At 46.4% G+C, this 18,323-nt stretch overlaps 1 protein-coding gene across 9 annotated transcripts in view; it reads left to right on the forward strand.

Annotated features, from left to right (window-relative positions):
- CUEDC1 (CUE domain containing 1) overlaps positions 1 to 18,323 on the forward strand; it is a 133,570-nt gene that overhangs the window by 102,819 nt on the left and 12,428 nt on the right. For all 9 annotated transcript variants that reach the window (XM_056816513.1, XM_056816509.1, XM_056816507.1 and 6 more), the window contains 5 exons: positions 1,090 to 1,217; positions 10,294 to 10,420; positions 11,721 to 11,907; positions 12,450 to 12,533; positions 15,333 to 15,419. In XM_056816513.1, the coding sequence (XP_056672491.1) occupies positions 1,090 to 1,217; positions 10,294 to 10,420; positions 11,721 to 11,907; positions 12,450 to 12,533; positions 15,333 to 15,419 (613 nt within the window). The remainder of the gene's footprint in view (positions 1 to 1,089; positions 1,218 to 10,293; positions 10,421 to 11,720; positions 11,908 to 12,449; positions 12,534 to 15,332; positions 15,420 to 18,323) is intronic.

Raw genomic sequence — 18,323 nt, forward strand, 5'->3', positions numbered from 1 at the left:
GATGATACAGTAGATAACCCCTGTGCCCAATTCCCTCCCTTCCTGGCTATCCCTGGGAGGATCCCTGACCATTTTCTTCAGCAGCAGTGGCATAAAGAGGGAGGAAAACTATTGAGAAAAATCCAAAATAGGGAAAGGAAGAGAGGAGTCTAATTGTGCATGCTAAGCTCATAGTATCTATGTAGGGATTTTTTTGGGTCATAAATTACCTCTGATGGGACTAGATTATGCTTGTCAATATACCTTCTCTATCACCTAAAGTGAAGAGAACCTGTTGGAATGGAGAGTCAAGAAAGCTTGACCCTCCCTCTAGATTCCATCCCTTGGACTCTCTCCTCATCTCTTCTGAGTTCCTAGAAGGTAGAAGGGACCCACTGGAGAAATCAGTGCTTTCTACTTTCTATGCAGCCCCACTTTTGCCAAGCTGGTAAAATGGGTTCTCATGGATAAACCTGACTGGGAGTTACTATATGCCTGGACCGAGATCTTATTTTGGTGACCTGCCAAATGACTTGAAAAAAAATTTTTTTTAACACTTACTGTCTTAGTAACCAACAACTTTAAGACAGGAGGGCAGTGGCTAGGCACACAGGGTTAAGTGACTTGCCCAGGATCACACAGCCAGGAAGTGTCTGAGACCAGAATGGAACCTCCTGGTTCTTAATCCACTGAGCCACCTAGCTATCCTGAATTGCTGATTGACTTTAGTGAGTACTTCCTCACTTCCTAGGTCTTGAGTTTCCTCCTTGCTAAGGGTAGTAGGGGTGATAAAACTCTATCTTATTAGGGTTGTTATCAGGATAAGATAAAGTAGGTGGTAGATAGGGAGCTTGAAGAGATCTAAGAAGTCATCCAGTCCAATCCCTTCATTTTATTTATGAAAAGAAAAATAGGTCCAGGAGGTTCCATGAATTCCACAACAACACAGATACAAGTACCCAAAAACTCAAACCCAGGGCCTCTAACTCTAGTGTTCAATGTTCTTTTCATTGGAACACACAGCCAGATATGTAAACATTTCGAGAATATCTGAATGTAAAAATGGATCGTAATTATTACTACATCATCTCATTTTGCTCTCTGGTTTAGATTTTGGAACGGACTTTGGAACCAGATAGCTCTGATGAAGAGCCCCCACCAGTGTATTCACCTCCTGCCTATCACATGCACATGTTTGACAGGCCTTATCCCTTGGCTCCCCCTACCCCACCTCCCAGGTAAGGATTTATCTTGTCTTCTTACATTGGCTGGAGGTGGGATGAACCAGTGTGACAAGGGACAAAGAATGGTTCTCTAGTAGTATCATGGTGGCTTGATCTAACAAGAACAAAAAGGGATGGATTTCAATTCTAGCAGTAGGAATTCAAGTTGGGAATCAGGAATAATTTTCAGAACTTATGATGAGATGCTAGAACATGGATGAGATGGATACTGTGAGGATATTTCCCTGCCTCTCCCCACTTGCTGCTGTTCTGCCTTCTTCTACAGACTGCAGCCCTCCTGGGCATTCTTTGGGTTGGTGGCCAGTTTGGTTGGAAAACCTGGAAATGTAGGCTGGAGCCAGACCATGAAGGGCTTTGAATGGCAAGTGGGAATTTGTATTTTATGCTAGAGGCAAGAAGTCACAGGTGCTTTTTCAGTAAGAAGGTGATATAGTCAGACCCAGATTTTAGGAATATTGACTTAGTAGATGAGTGAAGCATAGATGGAAAGGGAAGCTGTGTGGCAGTTAGATGGTGCAGTGGATAGAGAGCAGTTCCTGGAGTCAGGAAGACCTGAGATCAAATCTGGATTCAAACACTAGCAGCATGACCCTGAGCAAGTCACTTCACTATTGTCTTTCTCAGTTTCCTCATCTGTAAAATGAATAAAATAACACTTATCTCCCAGGATGTTTTGAGGATTAAATGAGATAATAATTATAAAATGGTTAGCTCAGTGCCTAGCACATAGTAAGTGCTATAAAAATATTATCTACTATTATTATCATTAGGGAAGCAAGGATAGATTGAGAAAGGGCTTTAAAAACCTCAGTGTTGGCAGCCTAAACTCTGATACAGAGGATGATGTCATGGAAGAATAGGGTCACACAGCTAGGAAGTATCTGGGGCCAAATTTGAACCCAGGTCTGGCTCTCTATCCACTGAGGCACCTAGCTGCCCCAATTCCTGTGACTTTTCAAAAAGGGGGAGTTAGCTGTATCGTCAGTGAGTCACTGAGAGGCAGTGAGATGAACTTAGAAGGACTTTCAAGGCCCCTTCCAAATCAAAACTTCCACAGTTTGGGAATATGGAACTAATCAACTTGTTGACAGAGTTTTTGTGGGGAGGTCAGACACCACAAATAACTTTATTTTCCAGGCCGCAGCATTTTATTGTAGAATTACTAGGGAACAAGAATAATTTTTCTTTGTCCCAAAGTAGCTGAAAACTTTTTAATGGTCATAAAGAATAGAGAAATTAAAAGAAGATGGTCTCATTCTTGCCGAATGCTTCTTTTGTAAAGTCCCTGGGATCCCAGAATAGCCAAGGCAAGGAAAAACTCTTTTATTTCAGGGTTTTGAATGGGGCAGCTCTGGTGTGCTGTGTGTGTGTGTGTGTGTGTGTGTGTGTGTGTGTGTGTGTGTGTGTGTGTTGGAGTTTAGGGGGAGACCATAAATAGGATCATAGATTTAAGAGTTGGAAGGGGTCTCAGAGACCACCTAGGTCAACCTATTTTTTTTATAGATGAGGAAACTGAGTCTCACAGAACTTAAGCTGTTTACCCAAAGTTGCACAAGTAGTTAGAGCAGAGGTAGGATAAAGTTCTATGGGAGTAGCAAAGATCCTTATATGGGTCCCAAGAACTCTCTTAGAAGAGACGAGTGGAAATGTGAGCCCTTACTTAGTCCTGGGCCTCCAGTCTGAGCTGTTCCCTTTGAGTTCAGAGGGAGAAACCTCTGCTGTTCCTTAGGGGCTCTCAATGCTTTATAGAAATCTATGGAAATCAAAGCTGCTATTCATGAAGCCAGGGTTGTTTGTCCGTCTTTTTTGGAGGGGTGGGGAAGAAATGCAGCTAAGTCTTGTTTTACAGAGCAGAAAAAAACATTTTTTAACTTTGTTATTAATAACGAAGAACTTGAAAGTAGGTACATTTAATTGACTTAATTAATACCAAAGAACACGAACGTGGGTTCATTCATTGATGTAACTGTTGAGAGAACTGCTTGCAATTTCAGTCAGTATAATAAGGATGAACTTGTACTGACAAAGCATCTTAAGATTGAATGGCAGGTTCTGGTAGAGAGTAGGGACCTGTGATTGCATTGGTTTGGGGGAAGTCCCGGGTGATGCAATGGGCTCCACCAATGCAGGAATCTTCTCTTCTACTTCTTCTACTTAAAACCTTAAGAGAGTTGCTTGGGGCACTGAGGGGTTAAGTAGGCTGCCCCTACTTGAGCAGTCAGAGGGCGGAGGTTCTCCGATGTTTTTTTCCTCAGGACCCCATTACATTTTGAAACAGTTGAGGACCCCAAGAGCTTTGGCTTCTCCATCAATATTTACTATAGTGGAAATTAAAATGGATGTATTTAGACATTTTAATTAATTCATTAAAAATAATAAATCCATGTTCATGTAAGTAGCATTTTAGTGAAAAATAACTATTTTCCAAGACACAAACAATCAATGGGAAGAGTGGCACAGTTTTACATACTTTTGCAAATCTCTTTAATGTCTGGCTTAATAGAAGACAGCTGGGCCCTCATCTGTTGCTGCATTCCATCTGCTGAGATAATGTTGTTTTGGTTAAAGTATAGGAAGAAAATCTGGCCTCACACAGATATGTAGCTGGAAAAGGGGGAAGTATCTTAATAGGCAAGGAACATCTGAGTATTATTATGAAAATAGTTTTGACCTTTAGGACCCCCTGAAAGTGTCTCAGTGACCCCCAGAGGTCAACTGACCGACCACACATTGAGAAACCTCAATATTAGAGGAGGGAGGATTTGAACCTGAATCTTTTTAACTTTAAGGTCAGCTCTCTCCCTTCTACCATGCTGCCACCACTAGGCATAAAAATGTACATTTGTTTTTTTAGAATCTCAGCAAAGATTTGATGTTTACTTTAGTGAATGTGATTCATGTGATTCCAGGATGAGAGCTTTCTTCAAAGAGCCATCAGAAACATGTGGCTTGAGTACACTTTTGAACAGTTGCCATCGCTTGTTTCTAGATCTCTCCAGTCTTTCTTTGGAGGTGTCATGGCCATTTCCCCCACTAATTCTATTTAGTACCATTGGTTACTCCTCTCCAATTACCTAACTTTTCTTTCTGACTCTCAACATGCTGATATTCCTGCTGCCACTCCTGAAATGACCTTTAAGGCCCCTTCCAGCGACACTTCCATGAGTCCATGAACCTTTGAAATTAAGACAGGAATTGCTAAATTTGCTTCTGGTTGAGTCTCTTGCCTCTTACCTCTCCTAATCTAAGTTTCCTCATCTATAAAATGAAGAGGGATGCAGAGGAGCACACACTGGCCTTTCCCTTCCCATTCTAAATCAAGGATCCTTTTATTTTTATCTTATTTTCTTTAAAACAAACAAGCAAAAAACTCCTTGCTTTCTGTCCTGGAATCAATACGAAGTCCCGATTCCAAGGCAGAAGAGTGGTAAGGGCTAGGCAGTGGGGGTTAAGTCACTTGCCAGAACCAGATTTGAACCCAGCACTTCTCTTGTCTAGGCTGGGTTCTCAATCCACTGAGGCACTTGGCTGCTCCTGCCTTTTAATGTTTTTGTTTATATTAATTCTTGTTACTCTGTCTAGAGTTCTCCTGATTCTGCCTACTCCACCCAGCCTCAGTTCATATAAGGTTTCCTGTGTTTCTCTTAATTTTGTTATTTTTACCATTTCTCATGACCAAAAATGCTCCAGGGTATTCAAAGATCCTGTTTTTTTCAATCTTTCCCAATGAGTGGGCACCAATTTTGCTTCTGGTATTTTGGTGTCTCTGAGATGTCTTTCTTTTCCATCTTTGACCTCCTTGAGGTAAGGGTCTAAACAGGTCTAAACAAGCACAGTCTCTAGTTGTTTACACAGTGATTGAACCAATTTATCCCTTTTCCATCAGTGTATTATTAATATTTTTGTCTTCCCATAATCCCTCCAACATGGACTATCTTCTCTTATATCACCTTGGTTGCTTTGAGGGGTGTATTTTATTTTGATTTGCATTTCTCTTATTAGTATTGCATAAAAAATTTTTTTAGAGGAAAACCCTTACTTTCTGTCTTAGAATCAATATTATACAATGGTTTCAAGGCAGAAGAATGGTAAGGACCAGGCATGGGGGGGGGGGGAAGGGGGGGGTCACACAGCTAGGAAGTACCTGAGGTCAGATTGAACCCAAGACCTTCTATCTCTAGTCTTGACTCTCAATCCACTGAGCCACCCAGCTACTCCATTAATAGTGATTTTAAAATAATAATTATAACCATAACTAACATTTACAATTATTAGCACATTATATGCTAAGTGTTTTACAATTATTGTCTCATCTGAGTCTCACAATGACCCTAGGAGATAGCTGTTGTTATTTTATCCCCATTTTACAGATGAGGAAACTATGGCAGAGATTAAGTGACTTGCCCAGGATCACACAGCTAAATATCTGAGGCTGGATTTGAACTCAAGATATTCATGACTCCAGGTCCAGCATTCTTTGCTCTCATTGGCTAAATGGCACTGGTCAAGGAATCTTGGGACCTAGGTTCTAGCCCTATATCTGCCACTAATTCACTGTGTGATCCTTGGCCAACCAGTTTACCCCTCTAGGTCAGTTTGTTGATGCAGTTGGACTAGCTGGTCTCTAAGGTCTCTTCTTGGCTCATTTATTTTAAGTGTGACTTGTTCTAGAACATAAGTGGAAGGACTTGATATACTGTATACAATAATATCAAGTCAGTCTGTCATTAAAAGCTTATAAGGTGTGTTATAAGAAATGACAAGCAGGATGATTTCAGAAAAATCTGGAAAGATTTACTTGAACGGATGCAAAATGAAATAAGTGAAACCAGAAGGGAATTGTACACAGCAATATTTCTTGGTGAACAACTGTGAGTGACCTAGTTATTCAGCAATGCAGCGATCCAAGACAGACCCAGAGACTCATGATGAAAAATGCATTCTGCCCTCTGACAAACAACCCAGTCTGAATGCAGACTGAAACAGACTATCTTTCATTTTCTTTCTTCTTTTTAAAAATCTGAGATCTCTTTCACAAAATGACCAATAGAGACAAATGTTTTACATGATTACACGTGTAAAATCTATATTTGATTGCTTACTATCCCAGGGAGAGAGTGGCAGGATCAGAAGAAGGGAGAGAATTTGGAAACTCAAAACTTTTTAAAAATGTTTTAAAAAAAGTTTTACATAGAATAGGGTGGGAAATAAAATATATTAAAAACCACCCAATTTTTTTAAACCCTTACCTTCCATCTTGGAGTCAATACTGTGTATTGGTTCTAAGGCAGAAGAATGGTAAGGGTAGACAATGAGGGTCAAGTGACTTGCCCAGGGTCACACAGCTCGGAAGTGTCTGAGATCAGATTTGAACCCAGGACCTCCCATCTCTAGGCTTGGCTGTCAATCCACTAAGCTACCCAACTTCCCCCTGCCCCCAAATTTTAATGAGGGCCTACTGCGTACCAGGCAATGAGCCGAGCACTCGTGGTATTAAAAAAAGGCCAAAGATAGTCTCTGTTCTCAAGCTCACAGTCTAATGGGAGAAGACATATGACAAGGTCTATGCAAGATGGATTGGAAATAATCCATCGAAGGAAAGCAGGAGAATTAAAGGGGATTGGGAAAGGCTTACTGTAGAAGTAGGATTTTAGCTCGGACTTGAAGGAAGCCCAGGGAAGCCAGGAGGTGGGTGAGGAGAGAGAACATTGCAGGCTTGGAGGACAATCAGAGAAAGTGTCTTAAGTCAGGAGGACGGTCAGTTGTGGCTTGTCTAAAGGACAGCCAGGAGGTGGGTGCCAGTGGAGGCAAGGATATGTGCCTGGGGACAGTGTGGCTAGGAGTAATAAGGAATAAGACTAGAACGATGGTGGGGGTAGACCATGAAGGGTTTGGGATGCCAGAGTTGATGAAGTAACAGGAGCTGGGGCTTTAAGGATGTAGAGACCTAGACCTGTCCCCAGATAGCTTACAATTTAATGGGGGCTGGGGGAAGAAAAGGGGAAGAAATAGTAAGTGCAAAAAAAAGAAATAAAAAAAGAAATAGTAAGTGCACAAATGCAGGTTTATTGAGGGAGGATGACAATTTTCCGAGATCAGAGCAATCTGATTAAAGTCTTTTTAAGTGGAAAAAACAAAAATAAATACAGGTTTACTGACTGTCCTTATCCCAGAGTAATGCAGCAACTGCTAGATGTATGGAAAAAAATGTTTCATCTTGGCTGCTTTGAGTTTTCCTGGTGAAATTACAGCCTTGGCATTCCCCCTCCACCCCCTTCTTAGTTCATTTTTGACATTCCATCCAGACCAGAGCCGATTTTTGAGACTCTAAGCTATTCCAGGGCCCCCAGCTCACTGGCTGACGAGCTGACCCTGCCTCCCTGGCGTTTGCCTCTCCATGCCCCAAGGTGCCAGTAAGCTTGGGACAGAGCTGCCCCCTCCCCTCCTTCGCCACCCCCCAAAGGCTCAGAAGAACCAGTGGCTGGAGCTTGTGGTTGAAGCCCGAGTCTTGCCTGACCCCTAAAGATAGGTCTCTGCCCTTCCCAGTGACCCTCTTGTCAGTCTCCAGTGGGAGACTCAGTGTCCTGCCTAAGCAGCTCTGGGACTCGCCCTGAGGACTTTTGGCTCTGATTCTTGGCCGGCTTAGATGTGGGATCGGGCTGGGTTGCAGATACATTTAACAAATGAGAACACTGACGTGAGAAAAATGGAAGGCTCATGTGGGAGAGAGGGGTAGGTGGGGGATTCCTTTTACCTTTCCCAGAGAGGACCTGAAATCCCTGACAAGGGATTTCAGAGGAGAACCAACCAATCCACCAATATGTAGTAAATTCTTCATTTTTTCTAATAATTAATATTGATATTCTGGATGCTCATGTAGTTTTAAAGCTTAAAGATTATTTTTATAAATATTATTTGACTCTTATAATAACCCTGTGAGTACATGCTAATTATTATCCTCATTTTATAGATGAAGAAACTGAGGTATATGTAGGTTAAGTGACTTGACCAGGGTCAAACACCTAGTAAGTTCCTAAATTAAGATTTGCACAGAGGTCTTCCAGCCTGTGTCCTAGGCCATACTGCCTCTCGTGCTGTAGTCCCAATTTGGTCACTCACCAGCTAACAGAAGTGGCTTCTTGTAGGTGTCTGTAAAATGAAGGAACTGGATTTCATGGTTGGTAAAGTCCTCTCCAGCTCGAACATTTTCTAGTTCTGTGGTTCTTTGAGTGTGTTCAATGTGCCGAGCATTAAATGAATCAGTTGATTCTGCTTTGCTTCCTGTGTGGTATGTAGAAAGAACTTTCATCCTTGTTCAGTTGTTTGAGTCACGTCCGACTCTGTGACCCCATTTGGGTATTTCTTGGCAAAGATACTACAGAGGTTTGCCATTTCCTTCTCCAGCTCATCTGACAGATGGAAGACACTGAAGCAAAGAGGGTTAAGAGACTTGCCATGGGGCACACAGCTAGTCACTCAGGAAAGAACTTTGGCTCTAGGTAAAAATTCTGCCTCTGATGGTTAATACCTGCTTGCCCTTGGACAAGTCTCTTAACTTTCCTGGGCTTTCGTTTCCTCCTCTGGAAAATGAGGAGCTGGCTTGCACTGTCTCTGAGGTCTCCCTCAGCTCTCAATCTGTCTTCAAGGACAGAAAGGAAGCCCCCTCCAAGAGGAGAGAGAGCCAGGGAAACTTCTGTCCAATGGAAGAGTCACTCTCCAAAGGAGGAGGCAGGGGAAATCAAAACCATGCCTAGGAGACGTATGCTCCCTCCCCCTGCCTCCAACATCGAGGCTGGTTTGTCCATGTGTCATTTCCCTTCTTCAGCAAACCATATGTCTTGTGGGAGCCACAGGGGCCCATCTTGCAGGCCACAAAGGAAGTCTGGAAGGAATATCTCCTAGTTCCCAGATTAGACAGGGATGGTTGTCACCATTGGCAGAGCCCCTTCTCTCTGCCTTGGGGTACCCGCTGCCCCTGGGGATGAGGAGGTACCAGGACAGGATGGTGTCCTGCTTATTTTCAGGGGTGGGGCATAAAACCACTTCACTGGCACAGCTTTGCCTATTTAGCCTTTGCCTCTGGGTAAACTATCCCACTTCCTTATTTTTCCAAATCAACAGGACACAATATCTCTCTCCTTTCAACTCCTTCCACTCCCATTTGGCATGAAGAAGCAGAATTTCTTGCAATCTTAATGCACTTTCATATGTCAATCAGTAAACATTTATTAAGCCTTATTATGTGCCAAGCACTGGGCCAAAGGGCTGAGGACATATATATGAAAAAGAAAAATAGTACCTGCCCTCAAAGAGCTTATAATCTAATAAAGGAAAACGCAACACACAAAAGGAAGCTGAAAAAGTGGGGGAAGAGAGGGGAGATGTCTGGCACATTGACAGGACAGAGAAATCCAAGGGAATGCAGCCGGGTGGAAAATATGCGTTATCTTTAGAGCCTTGCAGGAACTCTGAGAGGGAAGATAGGAGGCAGGGGTAGACCTCTTTTATAGATGAGGAAGTTGAGGTCTGCAGAGCTAAAGAGACTTGGACAGGGAATGTGGAGCCGGATAGAAATGAAACCCAGCTCTCTCGCCCCCTAGGCAGGGTTCTTTCTGTGACAAAGCCTCTGGCTTCTATGAATTTTGACCTGACTTGGTATGAACTTTTAAAAAACACAACCTTAACTTCTGTCTCGGTGTCAATTAAAAAACAACAACAATAAAACCCCTTCCCTTCCAAATTAGAATCAATACTATGTATTGGTTCCAAGGCAGAAGAACAGTAAGGACTAGGCAGTGGCGGTTAAGTGACTTGCTCAGAGTTAGTGCCTGAGACCAAATTTGAACCCTGGACCTCCCCGACTCCAAGTTTGGAGCTCTAGCCACGGGGCTACCTACCTGCCCTGGTATGTACTTCTAAAGTCAGAACATGTGGAGGGACAGAATCCAATGGCCCTGCCTGTCACCTCCCAAATTCCATCTCACTGGTAATATGCATTGGTTAGGCACTCATTGATTCCTCTAGCCTTTGACTTCACTAGTTTGTCCCCCTTCTCTTTGTTCCCCTATAGAATAGATGTGCCTAGTGCTGGGGTCCCCCCAACTCAGAGGCGCTATCGCAACTGGAACCCCCCACTTCTGGGCAACCTTCCTGATGACTTCCTTCGAATTCTGCCCCAGCAACTGGACAGTTTGCAGGTAAGAGACGGAGGAGCCCATATAGAGGGCCAGTAGCTGGGGGTGAGGTGGGTTCTAAAGTAGAAATCAGATGGCCTGTCCTTTCTTATCCCTACACCCGCCCCCAGTTCTTCAAGTCAGAGGTTCTGGCTTGTTGACAGAGAGGCAAGAGATTTGGCATCTGCCTGTTTCACTTCCCAATTTTCTGGGCTTGGACTATTCACAAAGGGGTTCAGAGGGAAGCAACCTCAAACAGGAAACCTCTTCTCAGTTTCCTGGCTTGGTCTAGATTTCCTCACAGGCTGAATAGATATAAGATATCCACCAAATAAAAATACTTAGGACACGAACTAGGAAAGCAGTGGTTTCGGAACCACCTCAGTGGAAAGCCCTCATTGGCAGGGGGATGTGGCCAGGGGCCACAGAAGTCACTTGCCCTCAGAATATTTAAAAAAAAAAAAGGACAGACATGGTGGGAGATCCTGGGAGGTTCTGTGTGTATGGATATAGAGGTCTAGGAGATGTGAGGATCCTTGACCTGACTAGTTCCTCCATAGGGTCCCAAGTGGAGCCTATAAAGGCTCATTGATGCAGAGCTTGAAGTGACTTCACAGACCATCTAGTCTAACATCATTATTTTACACAGGCAGAAACCAAGACCTCAGGAAGCCAAATAATTTGCCCAGGGGGCAAGCGGCAGAGTCTAGATTTGGATTCAGGTCTTGTGACTGGAGACTCTTTCTGTGAACCCCTGGACCCAATTTCTTCCCTGATAACTTTATTTATTAATCACATAGTCCTATAAGACTTAGTGCCCTAAGGATGCAGAAGGGAGGTGGGCATGGGGAGGTGATTTCTCCCAAACAGGCGAGTCTCAACTTTAAGAGAGCTGGACACAGGATGGCATCAGGGCTGGCTGCCCATCATCCCATCATCCCAAACCCTCAGGCACATGCTCATGACTGCCTCTCCTGCTTTGGAGACCATTGAGGTCACCTGATTTAGAGGAAGAACGTAAAAAAAAAATTTTGGGGAAGGGAAAAAAAACCCATCTGTAAAGGCAATTTAGGAGAAATCTCTAGGTCTGTACTGAGAATCCTGGCTCTGTCACTTTCTACCTTTGTGTGTGAGCACCTGTACAGAGTATCCTGAGGTATGTTCCCTTGGTGCTTGGTATCTGGCGCCGTCTGCTTCCTCCCTCCTGATGTAACCAGACTGGAAGACTATGCTTGAGCGACTCATGGAATCCTGATGAAAGAGCTGATCAGGTCTGTGTGGCTGCATACACACACCCACGCCAGTGCCTGTCTCTCCCCTGCAGAATGCCCAGAGTGGGCCCCCAAAACCAGGGCTTGGGGAAGCCAGCCAACCCCTGGCTGGAAACCTGGAAGAGGAATGCCGCTGGAAGCAGTACCTGGAAGATGAGCGGATTGCCCTCTTCTTGCAGAATGAAGAGTTCATGAAGGAGCTTCAACGGAACCGTGACTTCCTCCTTGCCCTGGAGAGGGGTAGGAGACTGTGGTGGCAGGGGGAAGTGGAGGAGTACTTTATGTTTTTCACAGAGTGAAAAATAGGGCAGCTTGTATGTATGTGTGTGTAGCCCAAGGTTCTTAACTTGGGGCTCATGAACTTGTTTTTGTTTAAAAAATAATTTGATCCCTATATTTCACTCAATTTGGTTTCCTCTGTAATAGGACATTTTTTAAACCTTACCTTCTGTCTTAATAGCAATTCTTAAAAATAATAATGACCCTTCCCTTCTGTCTTATAATCAGTACTAGGTATTGGTTCTAAGGCAGAAGAGTGATGAGGGCTACATAATTGGGATTGACTTGTCCCTGGTCACATAGCTAGGAAGTATCTGAGGCCAGATTTGATCCTGGCTCTCTATCCACTGGGCTACCTAGCTGCCCCTGATATATTTATTGCCAATGACCCTAAAATGGTGAAGACTCCTTGCTCCAAGCAGACCTTCAATCTATCTACCTGTCCTTCTGGGCATCCAGCCTGGGAGGTCACCTGATGGGATTTCTTTTCTTTTCTTTTCTAGATCGATTGAAATATGAGTCTCAGAAATCCAAATCCAGCAGCATGGCTGTCAGTAATGACTTTGGTTTTCCATCCACTGTCACAGGTGAGCCCCACTGGCCCCAGTCACCTCTCCTGCCTACGGTCTAGCTTGGACAGAGGTCCCCTGCCCAGCCCCAGCTTTCTTGGCTGGCTGTTGCAGGTCAAAGGGAGGACAGAGAAGAAGGAGCTCTGTCCTTATTAAGAGGAGGGAAACCTTGTTTTTCATCTTTGAGAACTAGGTCTAGGAGTGGGAAAGAGGGGACTTAAATTGTTCTTCTAATTCGAGGGAGAGGAATTTAGAGAGAGCAGAGGCAGAGACACTAGTTAGACATGAGGGCCCCCAAGCACATTCCTGTATATGGAGCAAAGAGGATAGAATGAAGAGTGGGGAGGGGTATAGAAATATGAAAGGCAGGGGGGCCACTTCCAAGTGCCTTCTGCTTTCCTTTTACACAGAGAAGTGTACCCTTCCTGGGAAACACATTTACTCTTCTCCTGGTGCTCCATTTTAGCCAGCTCCCCCTCTGTATTAAACCTAACTAAGGTCCTTGACCCTGGGACTGTCTAAATCAAGGATTTGAATTTGCCTTTTTTAAAAAATATTTCAATGATCATTTGTTCAGTCATTCTTTCAGTTGTATCCAACTCTTTGTGACCCCATTTAGTGTTTTTTTTTTTTTGCAAAGAACTGGAGTGATTTGCCATTTCCTTCTCCAGCTCATTTTACAGATGAGGAAACTGAGGCAAATAGGATTAAGTGACTTGCCCAGGGAATATCCGAAGCCAGATTTGAACTCAGGAAGATGAGTCCTCTTGACTCAAGACCTGGCATTCTAGTCACTGTCCCACCTATATATAATATATTAAATTATCCCTCTCTATATATAATATATGTATGTTACATACCATATTTCATTATAATTTATTTTTCAATATATTTAATTTTATGTATTTAAAAATATTCTTCTACACTTCCTAGCTGTGTGATGCTGGGCAAGTCACTTAACCAACCCTCATTGCCCAGCCCTTACCACTCTTCTGCCTTGGAACCAATATACAAGTATTGATTCTAAGAAGGAAGGTAAGGGTTAAAAACAAAAATAAAAATATTCTTCTAAGAAGGGTTCTGTAGACTTCAACTGCTTTCCAGAAGGGTCCAGGACACATAAAAGGATTAAGAATTCTTGGCCAGGAGCAGCTGGGTGGTTCAGTAGATTGAGAGCCAGGCCTAGAGATGGGAGGTCCTGGGTTCAAATTTGACTTCAGACACTTCCCCGCTGTGTGACCCTGGGCAAGTCACTTGCCCCCCATTGCCTAGCCCTGACCACTCTTCTGCCTGGGAACCAATACATAGAATTGATTCTAAGGTGGAAGGTAAGGGTTTAAAAAAAAAAAAGAATACTTGGCCAAGGAGACAAAGGATTCCCTTCATAGTTGACCAAGGCTTTTTAAAAACTATGTGACCTTGGGAAGATCACTTTAAACATCTCTGAGTCTTGGTTTGCTTCATATTGTAGACTAACTTCACAGAGTTGTTGGAAGGAAAGTACTTTGTAAGCCCTTTATTATTTTATTTAATTAAAAACCCTTACCTTCTGCCCTAGTGTGAAGTGACAAGGACTAGGCATGAGGGTAGATGACTTGCACAGGTCGCACAAGATGCATCTGAGGTGGGATTTGAACCCAGGTCCTCCTGACTCCAGGCCTGGCACTCTTGGCACTTGCCACTGTGCCACCTAGCTGCCCCCATTTGTCACATTATTAATGCGTGTACTCAAAGCCAGAATTTGGCTTGTTTGGGCCCCACAGTCTGGGAGCCCTTATTTAATAGCCGAGCCCCGGGTCCGGGCTGTCCTGTCTCGGCGGAAGAGTAAGCGGCTTCTGCCCGGAACTTCCTGGGCTCGGGCTGTGCCATGGGGTGCGGTGGGGGAGGGGAGGAAACGTAACTGAAGGGAGGGCAGAAGGATGCGCTCTAAACCGATCCCAGCTTGGAGAGAGAAAATCCAGGAGAACTGATTAGTAAGCAGAAGGGTGAGGAGCTTAGACGGCGCCCCAGATCCGTCAGGGTGTTTCAGCGACCCTGCTGTCCTTGATCCCGAATTATCCTAAGGCAGCAGGGCTGCCGAGACCTTGGGCACGACCTTAGGGCGGGACTTAGGGGGCGCCAAGATGGGGTTTGGGGGGCCCACGTGGGAAGCACCGCGGCTAGGCTGGAGAGCCCCTTCCCCATCCTCCCTCTACTCTCGTCTCTGACACCGCGGTCCTTTCGGAGGAACTTGCTCTCGGCCACCTCCCCATCGCCCCTTGCCGTATTAGTCCGCCTGGGAGGAAAGACCCTGAACCGGGAGGGGCTCGTGCCTTCAGAGGAGCGGAGAAGGAGGGGGAAAGGAATCAGAATGGGTGGTTTGGAAGCTGCTAGTCCAGCCCATTCATGAAAGGGATCCCCATTTTAACGCATTTGGGAAGTGATCACTCACCGTGCACAGGAAAAGTTCAGGAAAAGAACCCAACAGCTCCCAGCTTTTGGATTGCTCAAATTTTTTTAATCCCTCACGTTCCTCCTTAGAATTAATACTCTGTATTGGTTCTAAGACAGAAGAGTGGTAAGGGTGAGGAAATGACGCTTAAGTGACTTACCCAGGGTCACCCAGTTAGAAAGTGTCTGAGGTCACATTTGAACCCAAGACTTCCCCATTCTGTCTCTATCTATTGAGCCACCTAGCTGCCCCTACCGGGTCCATTTAAGGGTCCTTAGACTATCTACCGGCTCCTCCTCGAGCCTGCTTGGGGAGGATGGGTCTGTCCCCTAGTGCCTGGGAGAGCATGAGCCCCAGGTTCTTAATTCACTCAGGCTGCCTTGCAGGTGATGCCGCCTTGGGAGCCAGTGAAGCCAATCCTGCCGTGTCTGAAGATGCCTTATTCAGGGACAAGCTGAAGCACATGGGGAAATGTGAGTGTCCCACTGGGGGCAGCAGGGTGGAGTGCCCAGAATTCGGGGCACAGGTACTCCCCTCTGTGGAAGGTCTCCCTTGCCTAGGTCAGGCACCTGGGGGCGGGAGGAAGGGGCAGGAAGAGGGAGAAGCAAGATTTTGCCCGATAGCTAACTCCTGATTATTTGTAGTAAGGTGTTTTGTTTTTTTAAGCTCCTACCTCTAATCTTGGGTTCCAAGGCAGAAGAGCAGTAGGGTCTAGGCAGTGGAGGGTGACTTGTCCAGAGTCACACAGTTAGGAAGTCTCTGAGGTCCCATTTAAACCCAGGGCCTCATGTCTCTAGGCCCGGCACCCTATTCATTGTGCATTAGTTGTCCCTGTAGCAAGGTTTTCATGCCAGGCTGGCTTCCACTGGTGGTTTTTCCCCTTTCCCACCCCAGTATTTCCTGCCCGCCCGCTAATCAGCATGTAGGGAATGCAAACTCATGTTCTTCATCTTGGGCCAAACAGCCAGACATGCTCAGGAAAGCAAATCGGTGGCTGCTGCCAAGCCCCTCCCCCTCCCTGCTCGCCCCCCTCCCCACTCCACCTGGTCCCCCGACAGAAAAGTCAGACCTTGCATTTCTGAGTGCAAAAGGAATTTGGTTTTAAAAAGAAAAAATCCATGGTTTCCAGTGATCTGCCCCACACCTCCCCTTCCTTCCTGTGCAGTTTTAAAAGTCCTTCCTGACCCTGGCCCTCATCTACCCTAGGGAGGGTGCCGTGCCCCCTCCCCCCAGCTCCTCTCAGCCTTTTCCAGGGTAGACTGTGACCCCCAGGGGGCACACAGCCCCCCATCTCCCTCCTGTGCCCCCAGCATACAGAGTATGGGTGATTCGGGCTCCATTTCAGGGAAGATCAGGGATTAGTCATGGAAATCCTAGAACCAACCCTGCCGGCTTGGGAGGGAGGAGGAGGAGGGAGGGGGAAGACACTTGGTTTGTTCTGTAGGAGTTAGGAAGAGGAATGCCCGGATCTTTGGCTTCTTGTTTGCCATGGCCTCTGGGGCGTCCTGTGCTGCCCCTGCTGGCCAAGTTTCACATAGCGTCCCTTCTTCCTAAAGCAGCAGCTGTCCCTGTATCCTCTTTGACCCTTTCACCTTCTGGCAGTCTCTCCCCACAGCTCCTGGCACTAGCCAGTGCCCTCTCCCTCCCCCAGCCTTTTGCCCTCCCCTCACTTTCTGCCCTGGGCCTTTCTTCATTCTCCTAGACCCTTTCCTTATTCCCATCCCTGTGCTCTCCTCCTCTCTTAGCCCTGTGCCCTGCTCCTCTCTTAGCCCTGTGCTCTCCTCCTCTCAGCCCTGTGCCCTGCTCCTCTCTTAGCCCTGTGCTCTCCTCCTCTCAGCCCTGTACCCTGCTCCTCTTAGCCCTGTGCCCTGCTCCTCTCTTAGCCCTGTGCTCTCCTCCTCTCTTAGCCCTGTGCCCTCCTCCTCTCTTAGCCCTGTGCTCTCCTCCTCTCTTAGCCCTGTGCCCTCCTCCTCTCTTAGCCCTGTGCCCTCCTCCTCTCTTAGCCCTGTGCCCTGCTCCTCTCTTAGCCCTGTGCTCTCCTCCTCTCTTAGCCCTGTGCCCTGCTCCTCTCTTAGCCCTGTGCCCTGCTCCTCTCTTAGCCCTGTGCTCTCCTCCTCTCTTAGCCCTGTACCCTCCTCCTCTATTAGCCCTGTGCCCTGCTCCTCTATTAGCCCTGTGCCCTGCTCCTCTCTTAGCCCTGTGCCCTCCTCCTCTCTTAGCCCTGTGCCCTACTCCTCTCTTAGCCCTGTGCCCTGCTCCTCTCTTAGCCCTGTGCCCTCCTCCTCTCTTAGCCCTGTGCCCTGCTCCTCTCTTAGCCCTGTGCCCTCCTCCTCTCTTAGCCCTGTGCCCTACTCCTCTATTAGCCCTGTGCCCTGCTCCTCTCTTAGCCCTGTGCCCTCCTCCTCTCTTAGCCCTGTGCCCTGCTCCTCTCTTAGCCCTGTGCTCTCCTCCTCTCTTAGCCCTGTGCCCTCCTCCTCTCTTAGCCCTGTGCCCTCCTCCTCTCTTAGCCCTGTGCCCTGCTCCTCTCTTAGCCCTGTGCTCTCCTCCTCTCTTAGCCCTGTGCCCTGCTCCTCTCTTAGCCCTGTGCCCTGCTCCTCTCTTAGCCCTGTGCTCTCCTCCTCTCTTAGCCCTGTACCCTCCTCCTCTATTAGCCCTGTGCCCTGCTCCTCTATTAGCCCTGTGCCCTGCTCCTCTCTTAGCCCTGTGCCCTCCTCCTCTCTTAGCCCTGTGCCCTCCTCCTCTCTTAGCCCTGTGCCCTGCTCCTCTCTTAGCCCTGTGCCCTGCTCCTCTCTTAGCCCTGTGCTCTCCTCCTCTCTTAGCCCTGTGCCCTCCTCCTCTCTTAGCCCTGTGCCCTCCTCCTCTCTTAGCCCTGTGCCCTGCTCCTCTCTTAGCCCTGTGCTCTCCTCCTCTCTTAGCCCTGTGCCCTGCTCCTCTCTTAGCCCTGTGCCCTGCTCCTCTCTTAGCCCTGTGCCCTGCTCCTCTCTTAGCCCTGTGCCCTCCTCCTCTCTTAGCCCTGTGCCCTGCTCCTCTCTTAGCCTTATGCCCTCCTCCTCCTCCTCTTCATCCTTCTTCCCACAAATCTTAATCCTTTTATCCCTAACCCTGTGCTTTCCCATCACTACCAGCCCTGTGCCCTCCTCCTCTCCTGAACCCATTTCCCTCTTTCTCACCCTCAGCCCTATGCCCTCCCCTCAATCTCAGCCCTGTATCCCTTTTTCTCTGTCGCATCTGCAGCTAAACTGCATCTCCTCCAAAAAAGAGGAAACAAGAAGAAAATTCAGACTAGACTTCCTTCTTCTGGGCCTCTAGTTCAGAGAGGGTTAAGTCCCCAGGCCCCTCAGTGACAACAAGAGTGGTTTACACTTCCCTGTCCCTTC

This window comes from Monodelphis domestica, chromosome 2 (genome assembly GCF_027887165.1).
Source record: "Monodelphis domestica isolate mMonDom1 chromosome 2, mMonDom1.pri, whole genome shotgun sequence".
NCBI classification, from domain to species: Eukaryota; Metazoa; Chordata; class Mammalia; order Didelphimorphia; family Didelphidae; genus Monodelphis; species Monodelphis domestica.